The 20,033-nt window shown below is 43.1% G+C and overlaps 1 protein-coding gene across 1 annotated transcript in view; it reads left to right on the forward strand.

The window, feature by feature from the left end:
* Positions 1-237: 237 nt before the first annotated feature.
* Sgpp2 (sphingosine-1-phosphate phosphatase 2) overlaps positions 238-20,033 on the forward strand; it is a 108,940-nt gene continuing 89,144 nt past the window's right edge. Inside the window, exon 1 of the mRNA XM_028760739.1 lies at positions 238-321. Within this exon, the coding sequence (XP_028616572.1) occupies positions 238-321 (84 nt within the window). The remainder of the gene's footprint in view (positions 322-20,033) is intronic.

Raw genomic sequence — 20,033 nt, forward strand, 5'->3', positions numbered from 1 at the left:
TGAGGCCGCCCGGTTGGCTAGGAAGGGGGCGGTGACGTGTGCAAGGTGGTGGTGGACACCTGGGTTTGCCCCCGTGCAGGGCGGGCGCTAGGACCCGGGCGGCGCACCTGTTGGCGGGCGCCGCGCCCCGCCCGCCCTGCGCTGGGAGCATCGGGCTGCGGAACGCGAGGCCAGGGCGCACGCCGAGGACACGGACGCGCGTGGCTGCAGCTCGGAGGAACGGGGTCGCGGCTCACCATGGCCGAGCTGCTGCGGAGCCTGCGGGATTCACAGCTCGTGGCGCGCTTCCAGCGCCGCTGCGGGCTCTTCCCGGCGCGGGAGGTCAGTCCTCGGGAGAAGGGCGCGGGCCTTTCGGAGTGGGCGACAGGGGTCCCCGAGGTCGTTCATCTCTCCGACAACCTGGGTTAGGTGTCTGCCGTGGGGAGGAGGGCGACGGCCGCCTGCTTACCTGCGGCTCCCGCGCCGGGTGACTCCTAGATGGGGAAAGGAGGGCTCCATCCGCCGCCACCCGGCTTCCACCCTAAGGAGGGTACGGTGGGGAACAGTCACCAGATGCCACCCTCTCTGCAGGTGGCAGTCAGCCACGTCTTTTCAGACACCACCCAGCGCCTTTACATGCATCCGTGGAAAGACTTTCTACTTTAATTACTTTAATGAGTAAGTTCGTTAGATTCCACCCAAAGTGTGAGAGTTACGTAACTGAAAAGAGGAGCGGGGACGTCCTTGGCACTTCACTGGGACACAACTTGAGAACTCCCCTAAAGTCCCTAGGTTGCTGCCGCATCCCCCTTCCTGCTCCAGACTCCGGAGTCTAGCGCTCTGCTTTGCTGAACCACCGGCTTTGGACTCCTCTGGGAATTCACAGCCCCGCCCCCCAGCTGACCTCAGGGATGGGGGTCCAACACCGTCTCCCTCCCGACGTCCCCCTAGTTTTGGAGGCCCTGGTTGATCTTTTATGATCGGCTTTCGGTAGACGCTTTGCATCCCGAGCAAGGTTATACAACCCTACTGCAGCTTTGCGTTATGCGGTGCACAGGGACTCCTCCAGGCTGAAAGAGCCAGGCAGGCGGCAGATGGCAGCTAGGAAAGCTTGTCTCCCTTGGGCACCACTAGCAGCTGCCCTTTCCCTCGGCTAAGTAGAAAATAACAAACCAGGACCGAAGTAATTCTACCCCTGCCCCCTTCTTCAATGTTTTGTCCTTTCTGAGAGATTCTGGTGACTGGGAGGTGACACGTCCTTATATATAGATAACTACTTAAGAATCTAGCGCTTGTGTAGGACAGAATACTAGAGGCATTGGATTATGGAATTCATTTGAAAGGTGGCAATAGGCTAGTTGTGTGTTCTCAGCTAAAGAGATTCTTCTTTATAATATTTTCACTCTATAGTTCCTTCACTATGTTGCATAGCATGCTGATAGCTTTTAGATTAATTCAAGACTTCTCTCTTTGCTAGAACCTTGCCTCACAAGGTGCTAGTGCATAAGCCCGATGTCCCAGCCCCACGGGAAGCGTTTCCTGTACAGGCGCTTGCTTATACTCAGGACCAGCTCCGGGATGCCCTCTATACGACAGATCTCCCCTGTCTTCTTAATTCAGGAAACCGAGGACTAAATTTTTCTTGTAGTGTTTCTTAAATTATTTTTATACAATCCCCTTGATAACTTGACTACACATTCTGGGGACGGCTTCTTACTTCTTGTAGTTCCAGATGGCCAGGGGAATCAAGGAGTGTGGGGTTCTAGTTCCCAGTGCACACTCCACACTCGAATTACTAAAGTCCATGAAATAAGTAAAAGAAAACTGAAAGTTCAGGATAATAAATCCCTGTAGTAGTAATAACAGGAAAAAAATTAACTCAAGAGCTTTTGATAAGGGAAAGGTTCCTGAGTGGTTTTAGAGGTTTGTTTTAAAAGATATCAGAAGGTTAATCCTTAACAAATACATGGAAAGCTCCCCCAGAGAAGTAATTGCAACCCTGCCCTCAGATAACTCACAGAGTTTTAAGGGACCATTGGGACAACTCTGCCCCACAGCCTTGTTTTCTTTTTCCCTTGGCTTTTTACAAACCAGGTGATGGCTGAAAAGCCCTTTTAGTATTAAAAAAAAAAAAAGTCAATTTCAATCTGTAGCCCAGGCTAGCCTTGAACTGGTAAAACTCCTGCCTGAGCCTCACAAGGGCTGGGTTTTTTTTTTGGTTTTTTTTTTTTTGTTTTTTGTTTTTTTTTTTTTAAGGTGTGCACTATCAAATCAGACACCCTTCAACTTTCAAAGGCAAGCTCTTCGAAGTGCCCTTTGCTGTCCTGGAGCTCTCTCTGGTTCTGGGAATTCTCCCTGCTTGTTCAGGTTTGTTGGCTCCTGAATGGCCTACACTATATACCTGTGCCGTTGTATGGGGAATCTGATGATGCCAGCTTCCTCCTTTAGATGAGATCTCCAGCATTGTCCCTTGGACTTTCACCGATTTGAAGCTCTGTGAATTTTGTGGCTATCTAAGCATAGATTACAGTGGAAAAAAATCAATAGCTTTTAAGGTTTTAAACAGAGACTACTGAAGATAAAATTAAAATATCAAATGATTTTTTCCCCCTACATAGCCTAGAAGACAGCCCTGGGACATTGATTTTAGGATCCTTCAAACAGTCAAGAAGTTAATTCCTTCATTGGAGTTACTTTAGATCTCAGGGAATCCAATTCATCTTCTGCATTTTCTGTATGTTGTTTAATCCTTAACACTGGGTGAGTAAGGAAATGGATAAGGACTTCCCTATAAATCGAGTAATTCCACACACTTCTGGGTTAAAGATTAACTACATCTTTTACAAGCTAGGGTGTGGCTCAGCTTGCATAAAGCCATCATTGAAAAAAAATGGATGGGGCCTTAGACATTGCCCAGTAGGTCTGAGGCCCAAGGGTTGAGAACAACCCAGATAGCTGCATAGTTTCAGAAAATCAGATCTGATCTTTGATTCCGAAGTCTAAACTTGAAGCTTTCCTTGCAGAGATACCAGGGTTTGTTGTTGTTGTTGTTGTTTTGTTTTTCAAGACAGGGTTTCTCTGTTTTCTCTGTGTAGCCCTGGCTGTCCTGGAACTCACTCTGTAGACCAGGCTGGCCTCGAACTCAGAAATCCACCTGCCTCTGCCTCCTGAATGCTGGGATTAAAGGCGTGTGCCACCACTGCCCAGCGATTCCAGGGTTTTAATGAATCAAGAAGTACCTTATCAAGAAGTACGAGGTATCAAACTTGGCAGGACAGGGTGGAAATAAGATAGAGATATAGTACTACTCTATCTAGAGATAGAGAGAGCTGCTGTTTACCAAGTAACAATTTTGCAGGATTAACCATTGGAGGCCATACTTGATTAGCCTTTGGAAGAAGTGTCCTGCTCCCATCAGGGATCCTAGGACTGGGTAGGGAGGCAGAAGCCAGCATAGAACTGTACTTACTTGTTCTGAAGTCAAGCCAACTTTTGATACAATGGTGTTTTTATTTCTAACATCTTGCTTCCCCAACACAGTTGTGTTAGGCTTTGTATAACCTTTCTTCCCCATTACATTTGACTGAACAAGGACTTTCCAAACCTCACTATGATCAATAAATAATTTTGACAACTGCTCACACATAGTTCTAAAAGTTGGTTGGGGAGACATCAAAAATAGGCTGTGTTGAGAAATACTTTGTTCTGAGCTGGGCAATGGCCTTTAATCCTAGCACTCAGAAGGCAGAGGCAGGTGGATCTCTGAGCTCCATGCTATCGTAGTCTACAGAGAGGGTTCTAGGACAGCCAAGGCTACACCAAGAAACCCTGTCTCAGAAAACCATAAACTCAAAACCAACCAAACTAAAAACCCAAACAAAAAATAACCAAAAGCTTTGTTCCAAGACATCATAATGCTATTTGACACATATGGCAATTTAAAAAGCATATAAAATAAAAATAATGTAGGAGAGACTATTAATATATTATAAACTTTAAATGTAAATATTGCAGCTCTGAGGGATAAGGTATCCTGGTAGTCAGAAGCCAAGGATTAACCCAAAGTCACACCACGTATCAAATCTCACACATGATTTATTGTAAAAGACATAAGAATGTGACTGCCTCTGCTCGAGAGCTGCAGCAGGAAACTGAATGGCAGGCAGGCTCGTATAGGGTTTTGAGGGGATGAAGTTTTACAGGGTAGTCTGATCCTGGAGCAAGCTCAGGGACTAGTGGGTTTTTAAAACCCAGAAATGAACTAGGACTTTAAAAAAAAAATTAAATTACAATTAAAAAGGGTCAAAGGAGCAATGCAATGAAAGGCCACCACTGTTGTCATTTCTGATCAGCAAGAAGTCCTAGAAACAAAATAAATGGGTAGATAAAAAGACTCACACCTCTTTGGTTTTTAGAAGTAAAGTTTCACTAACAAAGAGGAAACATGTCCTGGAGCAAAGCTCAGACCCACAGAAGGGAGTTTCAGAAAGACCATTTTGAGTTTGTTTTTGGTCTACTTGGTCTACTGGTTATCTTTCTGTTGCTGTGATAAAACACCAGGACTGTAGCAACTACAGAAGAAAGTGTTAATTTGGGTGTATGGTTCTAGAGGGAGAGAGTCCATCATGTCAGGGAAACATGGCCTAAGCTGTAGGCTCTGCAGGAGTGAGGAAGCTGAGTACTTCAGCAGAGAGCTGAAGTAGAACACAAGGCTTTAAACCCCCAAAGCTCGCCCCTAGTGACATACTTCCTCCAGGGAGACCACTCCTTCCAAACCTCTTTAAGCATCAACTAGGGACTAATATCTCAAATCCTTGAGTCTAAGTGGGGCAGTTTTCAGTTAAATCACTCTCGAGTTCTTGTTACTTTATTTTCAGTCTGGTTGCATTGTGGATATATTGTAATATTTTGAATGGATGAATTTTGCAAAATCTGAAACAGTAAAGCTTCTGTTTAAATAATGCGTGGGAGAAAGATAGGTTGTTTAGAAGTCTTTGCAGTTCTGTTTTCTCTCTTCACCCTCTGTGCCAACTGTAAGTCTATGTAATGCCTTCATTGGATTATCAGTTTGCTAACTTTCTGGAGATCAGGAGACTGGGATCTGGCTCTTGCTGTGTCATCTGGACTAATCTGGCCCTCTCTTGTCCCATCTGCACAAGAGCAGAATGGAACAGAATTGTGTCTTGCTGAACGGCTGTACATTGTAGTCATTTAAAGGAGCAGAACTTTAAAAGTAAGTCAAATAAGCAAAATAATGTCGAGTAGAGCCCAGCAGAACTGGCTCTGAGTGACTGAGAAGCTCTGAATCCCCCTTTCGGACTCACACCCTTAGGGTATTCAGTACAGGGGTGGAAGTGGTCATGAAAACTGCGACATTTTGACTTCATCGAAGCTAACCTGGCCGGCCAGTCAGACTTCAGGTTTTGATTATCTTTTGTGGGGTGGTCAGGCTTGAAAGGGTCAGCGTACCACTTTGAAAATATAGATTTATATGACTTCCCCCCCTTCTAATTACAGATGTTATCATTATTCAGAGGAGAAAAGTTTGAGAAAACATGAAGAAAAAATTTACCCATGCCCTTGTGCCCAATAACAACTGCTCAAGGGAAGTTCACTACTTAGTGGCTTGTCACTCCAGCACATGGAATTTTGTTGGTCTCTTGCTGGGCCTATAGATTATTGCCAGTTTTCATAAATAACAGTATATTTATATACTATATTTCCACGGACCATTGGTAGTCTCCTAATTTAAATGGATCTATGAAAGATCATAGATGTATGTTCTGACCTTTCATTGATCTTACTAAATGATCCCAGAGCCAGAGTATGATCGGGCGAACAAGCATGGACAGACACTGTCCTCTCCTTGCCAAGGTGACCCCTTCATGACTTCTCTCCTTATTGGAATAAATAGGCCACTTGTACGTGTTTTTCCTCTTTGTCTCCCTTGTTTATAACCATTTATTGATCAGCTCCCATGTTCCTGGGACAATTGTCTATCTCTGAAACACAAAGATAAATGAAATTTAGGTCCTTGCCCCTAGGAGAGCGCAAATAAAAATGGCAACATGAAGGAAAAAAAATAGAACAGAAGATGGATTCAGGGTCTGGAAAGATGGCTCAGCTGTTAGAGCACTGACTGCTTTCCCAGAGGACCTGGGTTCAATTCTTAGCACTCAAATAGCAGTTCACAGATGCCCATAGGTTCAGTTTGAGGGTAGCCAAGACCTTCTTCTGGCCGCCATGGTCACCAGACATGCAGACGAACCACACACACACACACACAAAACAAAACCTTAAAAAAGAAAAGGAATGCCTGCCTGACGGAGACAAGGGTCCATGGAACTTGGCTTCCTAGCAGAGACCTTGATGTCTCCTTTTAAGGCTTAAAGAAAATAGATAAAATAGGTAAAAATTAGAGAAACTCATTTATTTGGAGTTCTTCTTGTGCTAAAACTTGACATGTGTCACTTTGGGTGAATAATAAGATCAACATGAGATCAGAGTACCATTGGGAAAAGACCATCCTCCTTGAAAGGAGTAATTGAAATACCTGAACATAGTTAAAATGACAAGTTGTATGAATATTTTATGTCGATTAAGAAAACACAAATGCTGTACTCCTCATTTAGGGACATAAAACATGGCCGCTTGTGTTTTACATTTTTAAGTTGCTTTTGCCATGCTTAAGTTGGAATTCAGGGCATCAGGTATACTAGGCAAGAACCCAACTGATGGGCTACAACCCCAGCCTTTGTGTATGTGTGCGTGTTCGTGTGTGTGTGCATGAGCATGTGTGTCTGTATGTGGGGGTGGAACCCAGAGGGCAATCATAGATGTTATTCCTGAGGCATCCTACACCTTGTTTTTTAGACAGAGTCTCTTCCTGTCTGGAACTCGGCAAATAGGCTAGACTGACCAACCAGTGAGCCCCAAGAATCCGTCTGTGGTCCTCATATACCTATTGAAACCGTCGCTGGGATTGGATTGCAAGCAGGCATCACCATGTCCAATGTTTTCACATGGGTCCAAGGAACTAGACACTCAGAACCAGGGGCTTGCAGATAATCTAATATGGAAGGCAAGGAGGGAAAAGTAACTTTACAGTGTTGAAATAGCACCAACAGTGAAAGTCGTTGACAGTGTGTGCTCTTGGTGGATATCTAAATGATATATCGGAACACATAGTGACTGCCAGTCTGCAAGTCCTAACTAGTATTCTTCAAAACTATCAAGGCCATCACAAACAATGAGCCTGAGCAACAGTCACAGGCAAGAGGAGCCTAAGGCAACCGGCGACTGGGATAACAAGCCCTGGGCAGTACCATGGGATGGAAAAATAGACCTTAGGTGAAACTAAGAGAGTTTGCACAGAGGATGGACTTCAGTTAATTATAATGTAGCACTCTGAAACAAGTGTACCATACTAATATAGAAGGTCAGTACCAGTGGGGATTGGCAGGAGAATGTATAGAGTGATGTGGCCATACTATTTGTCCTATTCTTTTTTTTTCTTTTTGTAAATTTAAAATTGCTCTAAAAGTAAAACCTATTTAAGATTTGGTACATGGGAGGGGAGTTGAAAGGAGTTCAAATGGGGATTCCTTTGTGAATATGTAGGTGAGGATGAGGAAAAAAAACAACACAGGAAAATGAAGTATCTTCAGACATCAGCCTTGGGCTAGGGAGATGCTCAGTAGTTAAGAGCACTGGCTGCTCTTCCAGAGGACCTGGGTTCAATTCCTGGCACCCACATAGCAGCTCACAACTGTCTATAATTCAGCTCCAAGTTGTTTGACACCCTCACACAGATATACATGCAGACAAGACACCAGAGCACCTAAAAGAAAAAGAAATAATTTTTAAAAATTCAGCCTCAGCGTGAAAGGGGAGAGAAAAAGGTTTTAGAAACGGAAGAACCAATGGCAGCTGAGCTGAAAGGAAGGTCCCTGAGAGCAGCTGAGGCCCTGAGCAAACTGTGGCATGAGGTGGGTGATAATTCCATGCTTGGCTTAGCATGCAAGTATTGGATCTGATTCCCAGCAAGACACACACATGTGCACACACACATTCATACAACTGCATGCACAAACACACTGCCTTTGGATAGAGAGGCAGTCACATACAGCAAGGCAAAGGCTGGGGGAATTACATGCTGAGTCCATCCTCCACTTACCCCACTTACCACGTCCTGCCAGTGCACCCCTTTGGCCAGATTCCATCAGAATATCCAGGGATATTGGGTAACTAGCTGATTCCATTTATAAAGCTGAATTTAGAGAAAAGTGGAGGGCTTTGAAAGAGTGAATGGAAAGTCTTGCGCTTTGGTGCATAAAACGCTTGGTGCAGCCATTCTGACTGGCATGTTGGGCTATAGGCAGAGCTTTGGGCTTAATGTAGCAAAATTTGGACTTCGCCCCAAGGACATGAGGATGGTGAATCAGTTTCGTTCCTCAGGCCAAAATAAAATCAGTAACATAGAGCAGCGATTTAAGAATGGATTTCAGGGTGTCTCCTTGAGAAAGGGTACATGATTTATAGTAACGTTCACCTGGGAATTAAGAGAGTTGATACAAAAGCCTTTTAAACAGAGTTGCGAGATTTCAAACAGCAGTGCAGACAGGACTAACCTGAACCCAGACCTTAATGTCTGTCTGGGGTTGTTTGTGGTATGTTTTCTTTCTCTTACAAGCGGCTTCTTAAAATGTAGGTCGTCGTGTTACAGACTGTGGGCCCATCATTATAGCTTTGTGCTAATTGAATAAGGATAAAGTCACTGAGCTTCGGTTTGATAAAGGTCAAGCATAGGCTGGATAGCATCTTATGAAATGGCCAGGCATGAGCTTCCTCCACCTGGGATCTGCCTGTTGGTTACTGACTAATAATCCACCAGACTTCTAATGGGGATCTAGGCTAAATCCTTCTGCTCACCCGAGGGAGAACACAAGACCCAGACACAAGGACTTAAAGAGAGTTTGGTGCTGAACTTCGGGAAGGAGAGGAGATACCGATCAACAGAAAGCTTAAGGCTGAAAAGGCACTAGGAAAGCAGGTGCTGAGGCAGAGAAGAGAGCCCTGTGTGGAGCAATGGGAAGAGCAGAAGAAGGACTTCAGAGTGGAGATGGGAGGTCTGTGAAAGCCATCAGAGCTGCAGAGTGGGGGACTGGTGGAAAGGGAACTGCTGTGTGGAACTCTTCCTTTTGCAGGGAGTTATCTGCAGTAAGGGTCTCTGTAGGCTTAGATTTTTCAAAACCTACTTTAATAAGGGTTCTCAAATGCTAGCCCACCATCCAAAGTTAGGGGAGAAAATATGGCAAATAGGACAAGGGGATGTGGACCTGTTTAAAAATGATTCTTTTGAAGGCAGTTCTAATCTCTGTTGTCAGGATACCAGCAGTCCAGTTCAGTAGTGTCAGGATACCAAACATGAATCGTCAGCATCAAGATCCAGCCAAAACTGCCAGGTCTCTACCAGGAGTGACCAGGTTTGCAAGAAGTTCTCTGCTGTGCCTCTCTCAACGAAGTGGAGATCAGCAAAGATTCGAGATCAACGAAGAACTGGCAAAGCTAGCTCTGCAGGCACAATGTCACTGTCCATTGAGTCCTATTTATACTCTTTCCAAGCGTCACCTGTCCTATTGTGGGTCTTGCCTCAGCAAAACACCACCTGAGCCTGTACCATATGACACAACCAGCAATTTCCACTTTGGGTTGCCCTGTGCAACCAGGACACATACCAGGACACATGCAAGTCCTTGCGTAGATTTATTTATTTTTTTAAAGATTATTTTTTTAAATATCTGCATCTATCTATCCTATCTATCTATCTATCTATCTATCTATCTATCTATCTATCTATCTATCTATCTATCTATCTAATCCCTTCCCTCAGGGTTCAGGGAGTCCTGTAGAAGAAGAGGCAGAATGAGTGTAAGTGCCAGAGGGACTGGAGGATACCAAGGAAACAAGGCCCTCTAAATCAGCATGATAGATGCTCATATGAACCCACAGAGACTGAGGAAGCATGCACAGGACCTGCAGTGGTCTGCACCAGGTCGTCTGTGTATATATTATGCCATCCAGTTTAGTGGTTTTATGGGATTCCTGAATGTATGATCGAGTGGGTCTCTGATTCTTGTGCCTTTTCTTGAACTCTTATCCTTCTGTTGTTTGTTTTGTCTAATTCTGATGAGTTGGTTTTTCTTTGGTTTTATTTTATTATATATATATATATTTAACTTTTTACGGGTTCTTTGTGAATTTCACATCATGTACCCCAATCCCACTCATCTCCCCCTCCTCTTGCACCTGTCTTCCACCCCTGCAACCTCCCCACCAACAAAGGAAAGTATTCTTGCTGTGGAAGCTGTAGTGTGTCGCAGTGTGTCCCACAGTACACCCCTTGTCTACTCTTCCTTGCTTGCACTTGTTCATTGCAATGAGTCATTGGCCTGGTTCGAGGCCTCTGGCTTCTGCTACTCTGTCAATACTGGATCCTCACCAGGACTCCTCTGAGATATCCTGTTGTCCTGTGTCATAGAGATCCTGTAGCTCTGGATCTGCAGGAACGGCCCCTTCACACACTCTAGAACTGGCCATTTTATTTTATTATTACCCCCTAGAAGACCTACTTGTTTTCTAAGGAGAGACATGGTGTGAATCTGAGTGGGAGGGGATAGGAAGATACTTGGAGGAGTAGAGGGAGAGAGAACAATAATCAGAATATATTATATGAGAAAAAAATCTATTTTCAATAAAAGGGAAAAAAATAAGATTAAGTATACTAAGAAAATAAAAGCTGGCTTATAACGGAGTACCACGAAGTTATTGTGCATCTGGGCTCACTAAAACTTTCAGTAAAGTGCAGTTATAAAGATATATAGTAAGGATTTTTTTTAAGGATAGATTTTTTGCCAGGCAGTAGTGGTGCACACCTTTAATCCCAGCACTTGGGAGGCAGAGGCAGAGGCAGGCAGATTTCTGAGTTTGAGGCCAGCCTGGTCTACAGAATGATTTCCAGGACAGCCAGGGCTACACAGAGAAACCCTGTCTCGAAAAAAAAAAAAGATTTTAAATAGTATATAAAAAGTAATAACATTTCCCACCCGTAAGGAATTTCATGGAAAAGTTTTTGTGAAGTCAGGCATGGTGGCATACACCTTTAATCCAGCACTCAGAAGGCAGAAGCAAGTGGGTCTTTATGAGTTCAAGGGCAGCCTGCTCTACACAGAGAAAACCTGTCTCAAAAACAAAACAAAAGTCTTTGTGAATAAGTGGAATACTATGGTGTATTCACGTGAAAAACGTGGTTGTAGCTACTTGTTCATATAAAAGGACAACCTAGCTTCACCATTGGCTTCTTTCAGTTTTAAATTTTGGTTCCAGGTCACCATAGTAGCAGAAACAATTCTTTCTAAATTCTCTTTCCTTGGCTATGTGATTTTTGTAATCAAGTGATTTTATAAAATAAACTTCTTTAGTAATATAAGGTATATTTATTTAAAATTGTACATATAAATGTGCATATATATATATATATATATACATATATATATATATATATATTATATATATGTGTTTATGTATGTGACCCCTGGAAGTCAGAAGATTTTATTAAAGTTACAGATGGTTGTGTGTCACCATGTGGGTGCTGGGAACTGAACCCCAGTCCTCTGTAAGTGCTCTTAACCACAGAGCCGTCTCTCCAGCACCACCTTATAGTGTTGTGTTTAATTGCTAGGAATCATTTCTTTTCCATGTATGCGTGTGCGCGCGGATGTATAGACATGTATGGGGAGGCCATGGGATAACCTCAAGGGTTGCTTCTCAGGAGCCCTCTACTTATTTTCATGAGGCAGGATCTCTCACTGGTCTCTAGCTAGACAAGTAGGCTAGCCTGGGTGAAGACTAGACTAGCTCCAGCAAGTCCCAGGGACCCATGGTCCCTGCATCCCTCCCACACCTGCCTTTTTATTTTTTAAAAGTATGGGTTCTATGAATCAAACTCAGCTCCTCATCCTTGCTATCCGAGTCCTGCTCTCATTGCTTCTACCACTTTTGTTGGGATGGGAACTGGTGGAAATGGAGAACACTAATGGGAGTCTATTATTCCTCTAATGTGGAATCCCTCTGCTCACCCAGGTATCCTTAGGCCTGGCATGTACCCAGAATACAGTTAATTCAATACCCTTCCCCCCACTTCGTGGTTCTAAGGATAGAAACTCAGGCATCCTGCATGCTAGGAGCTCTGTCACGGGTTCAGGACTACATAAAGAATGGAAACACGATGGTCTGTGAAGCTCACCTTTCCCTACATGGCATCAACATAAACATCTGCCTTCTTGTTTCACAGTGGAGGGTGGGACTAACACCGGCTGCATCTTCTTTTAGCTTTCCAGCAGTTTCCAGTCCCCATTCCTCCCTCTTCAGCCAGGTACCGATGAAGGGGTCTGATTAACGAATGACTTTCAGTTGTTGTCATTTCTTCCACTGGACAACTTGGAGGGGAAGTGTGCACACTGCTGACACTGTGGATGTGCTGAAACCCCTGTCACGTTGAAGGGAGACCCAGTGACTGTGTTTCAGGAAGCCCGTTGACAACAAGCCGGGGCTAATGCTGATCTCCTTCATTTGTAATTAAGGTGTCAAGATTTTCACATGTTTAGGAATCAATTGCATTTTCTGTTGCCATACTTTTTTGTTAACGATTAAACCTATCTCCTGTTGCCCTGATAAGAAAGCTGACCTTAAGCCAAGGCTTTCTTGCATTTGATGTAGCACGCTGTTTCTTTTGGCGAAAACACCGTTCTGGTTTCCAGGCAACCCATTGAGAGCGTTCCTGTCTGTGTCAGAGACCTATGAAAGGCTGACATTTGGAGCATCCACTGGTCTTCATGATGCTACTTACCTGGCGAAATGCATTCCACACTTTAGGAAACTAAAAAACTGAAACAGATTCCAGCCATGACGTCTCTGGCATTTCTTCTTGCTTCAATTTGGGATGAACTGATGGACAAAGTGTGTTAGAGAGGAAAATTCCCCAGGCTTGGGTTGGACTGGGCAGAAGGAGCAGAGACTGACCACCTGACTTCTTATGGGTGGGCTTAGAAGTCTGGGGAAAGAGAACTAGTGTCAGTAGCCGATTTGAGTATTATAGTCAATGTCCTTGGACTTTAGCTGCAGTTTCCTGGTTGTTCCGGTTAGTGCTGGTTGTGTAGTAATGGAGCTGTTACAACAAAAAAAAGCCCTGTTCATTCTCTGGGTGTGTTTCGAATTCTTGTTTCTGGAGAATTTTAAGGGTAAGAGTTAAGTAAGTCAGAGATTGCTGGGAGATGGGCGTGGGGTGTCCGAGAAAGAGGGATGAAGGAAGAAAAAACGGCAACATGGAAGCTGGAAGCCTGGCACTTAATTTTCAGGGCAAGGATCAGTCCTCTCTTGAAAAATGATGTCAAAGGTCACTAAAACAGAACATCAAAGATTTTCTTTTTAAGTGCGAAAAGTGAATGAGTGCTCTCTTAATGTTTGGCGGCTTGCCTCCTCGGTTTACAGTTTGATCTTTGGATGATCTTCAGCTAAGAAGATACCTTTTTAAAAAATTTTGTTGTTGTCTTTTAAGATAAGCTTGTGCAGCCCAGGATAGCATCCAACTCGAAAAGAAATCTGTGGTGTCTTTGAATTTCTGATCCTCCTAGCTCTTCCTTCAGAGTTCTGGGATTACAGGCAAGCACCTCCACCCCTGGGTAAGATTTATGGGGTCCTGGGGATTGAACTTGGGGCTTTCCACATGCTGGTCACATCTCTAGCTAGGAGATTGATTTTATATATATATAATTTCCAACCACTAATATAAAGCATGTTTATGTCAAATAAAGTGGAAGACATCAAAATATTTAAAGTTTTGTCACAATGGCGTGACAATTCTTAGAGGAGAGTGTCATGGACATGTTCTAGACTGTTGTTGGAATGCACAGAACATGTAAGTAACCAGCAACTGTGTATACTTGGCATTAACGTCTTCTACCTGATTCTTACGTCTTTGCTATGTCACTGAATGTTACTTAATTGTATTATTTTTATAGTTGTGTAATTATGTTTCACTTTATAATGGTTCCAAGATATGTGGTTTTAGATCATTTCAATGTGTATCTCTGGATCTCTACATCCATCTAAATATCCACAGACTTCTCCTACAGCTCTGGGCTTACCCGAAGCCCAGTTGTCTTTTAGAAAATGTCAACCATTGCCCCCTTATGTCACTCAAGTCTGCTGGCTTCCTGTCAGCTCTTTTTTTTTTTTTTTTTTTTTTTTTGGCTTTTTCGAGACAGGGTTTCTCTGTGTAGCCTTGGCTGTCCTGGAACTCACTCTGTAGACCAGGCTGGCCTCGAACTCTTGAACTCAGAAATCCGCCTGCCCCTGCCTCCCAAGTGCTGGGATTAAAGGCGTGCGCCACCACCACCCGGCTCCTGTCAGCTCTTAAAAATTATCTTTTCTCGTCGGTGTTATTAGTTAAATTATATTGTAGCTTTCGTGTAGCAGTCATGAAGACAGTAGATGAACAATTTGATAAACCTGCTAGCTGCTTTTATCTCCCGGGTGAAGCTGTAGAGCATTCCGGAGTTTCAGAAGTCTCTCTGAGGCTCCCATTAGTCACTGTCGTTCTTGTCACCTGGTGGCTGCAGCTTATCATTCTATCTCGATGAATCCATCTCACCTTACCTTGAACTCGAAAGAAGGGAATTACATGGACATGGCAGCAGTGGTTTCTTTGTTTTTCATGCTGTGTAGCACCCATCGCATAAATACACAATTCGTTTGTCATTGTGTGTCATTGTCATTTGGGTTTCTGTGTCTAAAGGTCATCATCACCTTTTGTTTGAGGCAAATTCTGTGTGGACCAGATTGGCCTCAAACTCTCTATGTAGGTAGAAGGAGAAAACCAGCTCCAGTAGGCTGTCGTCTGACTCCATGCATACCAAGTCATGCACACTTACCCACCCACATATGATTACACACAATAAATAAACAAATGTAATTCGTAAAACATGGTGCAATAATCCAAACAGGGAAGTAGTATGTGACCTCTGGGCCTTCTTCAGATCTTACTGATACTGTGTTGCTTCTCTGGGCTCTAATCCAGGATGATAAAAGTCTGCTGTGCTGACACATCTTTCTAATCCAGCGTGGATCAACTCTCCAATCCTTCCTTGTCTTCTCTGACTTTGAAACTCTCAGAGTCCATAGATTTCCTCAATGTGGGTTTGCCCAATGCATTTCTACCACTGTTTGGGACATGTGCCCTTGTTCATGACATTGCTTCAGGAAGCACATGATATTAATTTAGTCTATGGCCAGGGATGTCAAACACTGTCCTATGAATGACTGTAATAGCCTTTCAGGTTACTTCTTCCCTTCTTTGCAATTATCATCTTGTAGAGAGGTATGCTAAGTATAAAAAAATATCTTTTCTCTCTGCATATTTCTACCAACTAATTTTGGAATCCATTAGTGAACTGTTATTTTTTTTAAAGGAAAGTAATGGGCAATTTGATAGCAAAATAAAATATTCCATGACTTTACTTTATTCTTTTATTTTTAGCAAGGTGGACTATCTTTAGTAGACACTTATGTTAGTCTTTATAATAATGTCCTGAGAATTTCCTATATTCATGCTTTTCTACTGTGTGTATGTTTTTTTTGTTTTGTTTTGCTTAGCTTCTTAGATTTTTTTTATTTAAGGACAGGGTCTCATTATGTAACCTTGGTTGTCTGTAACTCTCCATAGAGAATAGGATGGCTCTGAACTCAAAGAGATCCACCTTCCTCCACCTTTTGAGTGCTGGGATTAAAGGTGTGCACCACTACACCTGACCTCAATGTTTTGTTTTGTGTGTGTGTGTGTGTGTATCAAAATTGTTCACTGTATATCACCTAGCAAATCTTACCAATAATACATTTTGTTCATTTTTTGTAAGGATAAAGATATTTGTAATCTGAGTGGCAAAGAGGGTATAAAGCAGGGACAACTCCCTTCCCAGTGTGTGTGGGGTATGTGTGAGGTGCAGTGTGTGAGGTGTGAAAGCAGGGACAACTCCCTTCCCAGTGTGTGTGGGGTGTGTGTGAGGTGTGTGAGGTGTGGTGTGTGAGGTGTGTGTGGGTGCAGCTTTACTTTTACCATACTTGACTCCCTTACTCTTCTTCCCTTCTCTGACTTCCAGGTCAGTCCTGTCATTTGGGTCTCATAAAATATCTGTGCTTTGTCAGGAACCTTGAGCAGCATTTGAGGTATTTAAAATAGCCGGTCAAAACATGCATTAGGCAATATATATTTAGAAGTGTTACCCACAATCTGTAACAGCGAGACAGAGAACTAGAGCCATTTCTATGTATTGCAGACACTGGGGGAATGCTCCTTTACCCTTGATTTCCTCCTCTAGCGGGCTCTGAGGGTGGCCCCAGTGCTGCCTCATTCCTACGCTTATATCATACATGTTCTCAGACAGAATGGAGTCATAGGTCCCCTGTGCTGTATATTTCTGAATAATCATTACGGATGGATAGAGAAGAGACAAATACCCACTGACCACTTATTTTTCTTCTGTCTGCATACCTCTGATACCCTGTTCTGTTCCCTTAATAGTATCTGAAATTTTGATTCCAAAAGGAATTGTGTGAAGTTTTTCGACACAATGGGTTATGACTGGTCTAGTCTTGATTTCCTGCTCACCGCCCGAGTGCAATCGTGGGATGGGAACTAGCAGTTCTCACCCTTATTTCCAGCGTTCCTGGTGTAGGCAGGCATAGATTAAAGGCCTGAAATGAGTTATGAGATGGTCCATAATTTAGAAAAACATTTCGTAATCAACACTTTTATTCTTCTACTTCAGCCAACCCCAGGCCTGGTTGACTCATCAGATTCATAACTAATAATGGGAATGCATTACTTTTGAAAAGAGAAACTTGTTTAGTGCTTTAAAAGTTAGTATTGAGTTGGGCTGTAGCTGTATGGTAAAATGCTTGTCTGGCATGAACGAGACTTTCCTTTCTAAATGTAATGTGTACGTGGAAATTGTGCAAGTGTGTGAATGCATGTGTGTACGTGTATGTGTGTGTGTATGCGTATGTGTGGTGTGTGTGTGCCTCATTCCTACGCTTATATTATACATGTTCTCAGACAGAATGGAGTCATAGGCCCGTGTGTGTGTGTGTGTGTGTGTGTGTGTGTGTGTGTGTGTGTGATTTAAACCCAAGGCCTTTTGCATGCTGGGCAAACACTTTGCCACTGAGATATTAGCCCCTATCTTCCTTTTGTTTTATATGTATGGATATTTGGCCTACATTTATAGTTGATGCCATGCCTGTAAAGTCTTGAAGAGGACATCAGAGACCCTGGAACTGGAATTGCAGATGGTTATGAGATATATTTTATTGCTGAGAATCAAACCCAGGGCCTCTGGAGGAGCAGCCAGTGTTCTTAATTGCTGAGTCATCTCTCCAGCCCCACTGCCTCCAACCCCTTCTTTTTAAATTTTAAATTTTAGACAGAGTCTCACCAAGTTACACAGGCTGGCTTGAACTCACTCACTTTGTATTTTTGCTTCTCAGGCTGTCTTTGAACCCGTGACCAGCCTGCCTCTGCCTCCTTAACTGTTGGAATTGAAAGTCTGCTGCACCAGGCCCAGCTTGTTTCTGCCTCTCCCGCACCCCTTCAGTGCTGGGGATTGAACCTGGGGCCTGGAGAGCCACTATCTTTTCCTTCTTCTCTCCCTCCATCAATCAGTCTGTTAAAGACCCACCCACAGGCCTCTTTGCCTATCCCAGAATATCCACTTGTAGCACTGATACCCTGAAACCTAAGCGCTCACTGCTCACCTGCAGCCGTGAGACCTCTGGAAAGAGTGGCCAGGGCTCTGGGCTTTCTTCTATTTGTACCCATGTGTGGCTCCAGCTCATGAAACTCGCTGGTTTTGTTTGAACTAAAATAGGATAAAAATAAGGAGAAAGGATTTAGATACGATTTTTTTTTAGAGCTTGCACTGCCCATGTATAATTTCATTGAAAATCATTAATTTAAATTACAAATACCATTGATAATGATTTGTCTGATAGGCATAAACCATGAATGTTAATTCTGCTTTATCTTAAATGAGCTTACAATGGTGGGGGATGGGACTAGGGCAGGGAAGGTGACTCACCTCAGTGGAGGCTTGCTGGGATCCTAAGGTCAACAGAGCAGTCTGCAGGTGGAGGAACCACAGTCCTTTAATCCTTAGATTTCTGTTCTCCAACATGTAGAAAGTGTTTATCCATCAGAAAGTGTTTATCAAGTACCTAACAGAAGAAAATTTTTCTTCAACTATATTCTATCAAGGAAAACCATGACCAAAGGGTCATGAAAAAAGTTAAAATTCCAGGCATTTCTAGGCATAAAAAGAAGAAATTTAAAATGAATTGTATGAATACACTATTAACATGAAACAGGCATGTAGAATGATGGAAGGGAAAACGGGGCCCAGAAATCAACTCACATAGGTGCAGTCCTTACTTGTTAACAATGGTGTCAACAGTACATATTTTGTATATCATGGTCTCCAGCTCCTCTCCCCTCATTTTCCTGAAAATGACACTGGCAGAGGGAAGGATGATGTGGAAGGGCTCCAAGGCCTCAGAAAATAACCCTAAGTCCTGACAATTGAGATTGTATGAAATTTAAAAACACCCTGAATAGCCGGGCAGTGGTGGTGCACGCTTTTAATACCAGCACTTGGGAGGCAGAGGCAGGCGGACTTCTGAGTTCTAGGCCAGCCTGGTCTACAGAGTGAGTTCCAGGACAGCCCGGGCTATACAGAGAAACCCTGTCTCGAAAAACAAAAACAAACAAACAAAATAAAAATAAAAATAAAAACACCCTGAAATCATTCAGTCACTAAACAGGCTACAAGAACTGCTATAAGAAAACAGTTTTTAAAAATAGGAAATACAAGAAGCCAGTGAATATTTGAAAAAATAGTTCAACATCCAAAGCCTTCAGGGAAATGTAAATTAACATGGAAATTTCATCTTACTCCAGGCGAAATTAACAGTCACCCAGACAAAAGCACCAATAGACTCTAGCAAGGACGCGAAGGAAGAAAGAAACCCATGCACACTACCAGTGGGGATGTAGACTGACTGAGCCACTGTGGGAATCAGTGTGGAGACACCTAAGAGCTAAAAATAAAACCTACCTTATAATCCAGCAGGGCCCCTGTTGGGCGTGTAGCCCAAATCATAGTACCACAAAGGTAATTTACATGAATCTTGAATACTGAAGTACCAGTCATAATAGCTAAGATATGAAACCAACCAAGAGGTCCACCAGCAGATGAATGGGTAAAGAAAATGTGAACACACAGACACCGACAGACACACAGACACACACAGCCATAAAAACAGAATTATGTCATTTTCAGGAAAATGGGGGAAGCTGGAGGTCATCATGATATGCAAAATAAACTGGACTCAGAAGGACAAACATGGCATGCTCTCCAGCACTTGCAGATTCCAGATTTAAATAATAATAATATATGTATTTATATATATAAATACATATATGTACATATATATGACTCAAGAGTAGACTAAAGGATATGAGTTGGGAGAAAGGGGCTTAAAAGGAGGAGGGGGTAGAGAGAGCAGTGGGGAGAAGTTTATAATATGATCCACATAGCAAACCTATATAAACCTATATAAGTGTGTATTTGTATATAATTTGAAGGAATCTGAAATATTAAACTGAGCATCACCAGTGGCTTTCTTTGAGTATAGGTTATAATGTTGATAGTTCCTTTTATAGATTTTTTTACATGTCTTACATTTCTGTTTTATGCTTTATGTGCGTTTGCACATATGATGTGTGTTTGTGGCCCGAGTGTAATAGTCTCGCCAGCAAGAACGCACTCGGACACACACCAGGATCCTTCCGCAGCAAACGTTTATTCCAAAACCAAAATGGAGGAAGACCCCAGGCCCGGAAAAGGCACTGCTTATATACCCTTGGAGCGGTGTTTTCACCTCTG

Source organism: Grammomys surdaster, unplaced genomic scaffold (genome assembly GCF_004785775.1).
Source record: "Grammomys surdaster isolate TR1022 unplaced genomic scaffold, NIH_TR_1.0 126546, whole genome shotgun sequence".
Classification (NCBI taxonomy): Eukaryota; Metazoa; Chordata; class Mammalia; order Rodentia; family Muridae; genus Grammomys; species Grammomys surdaster.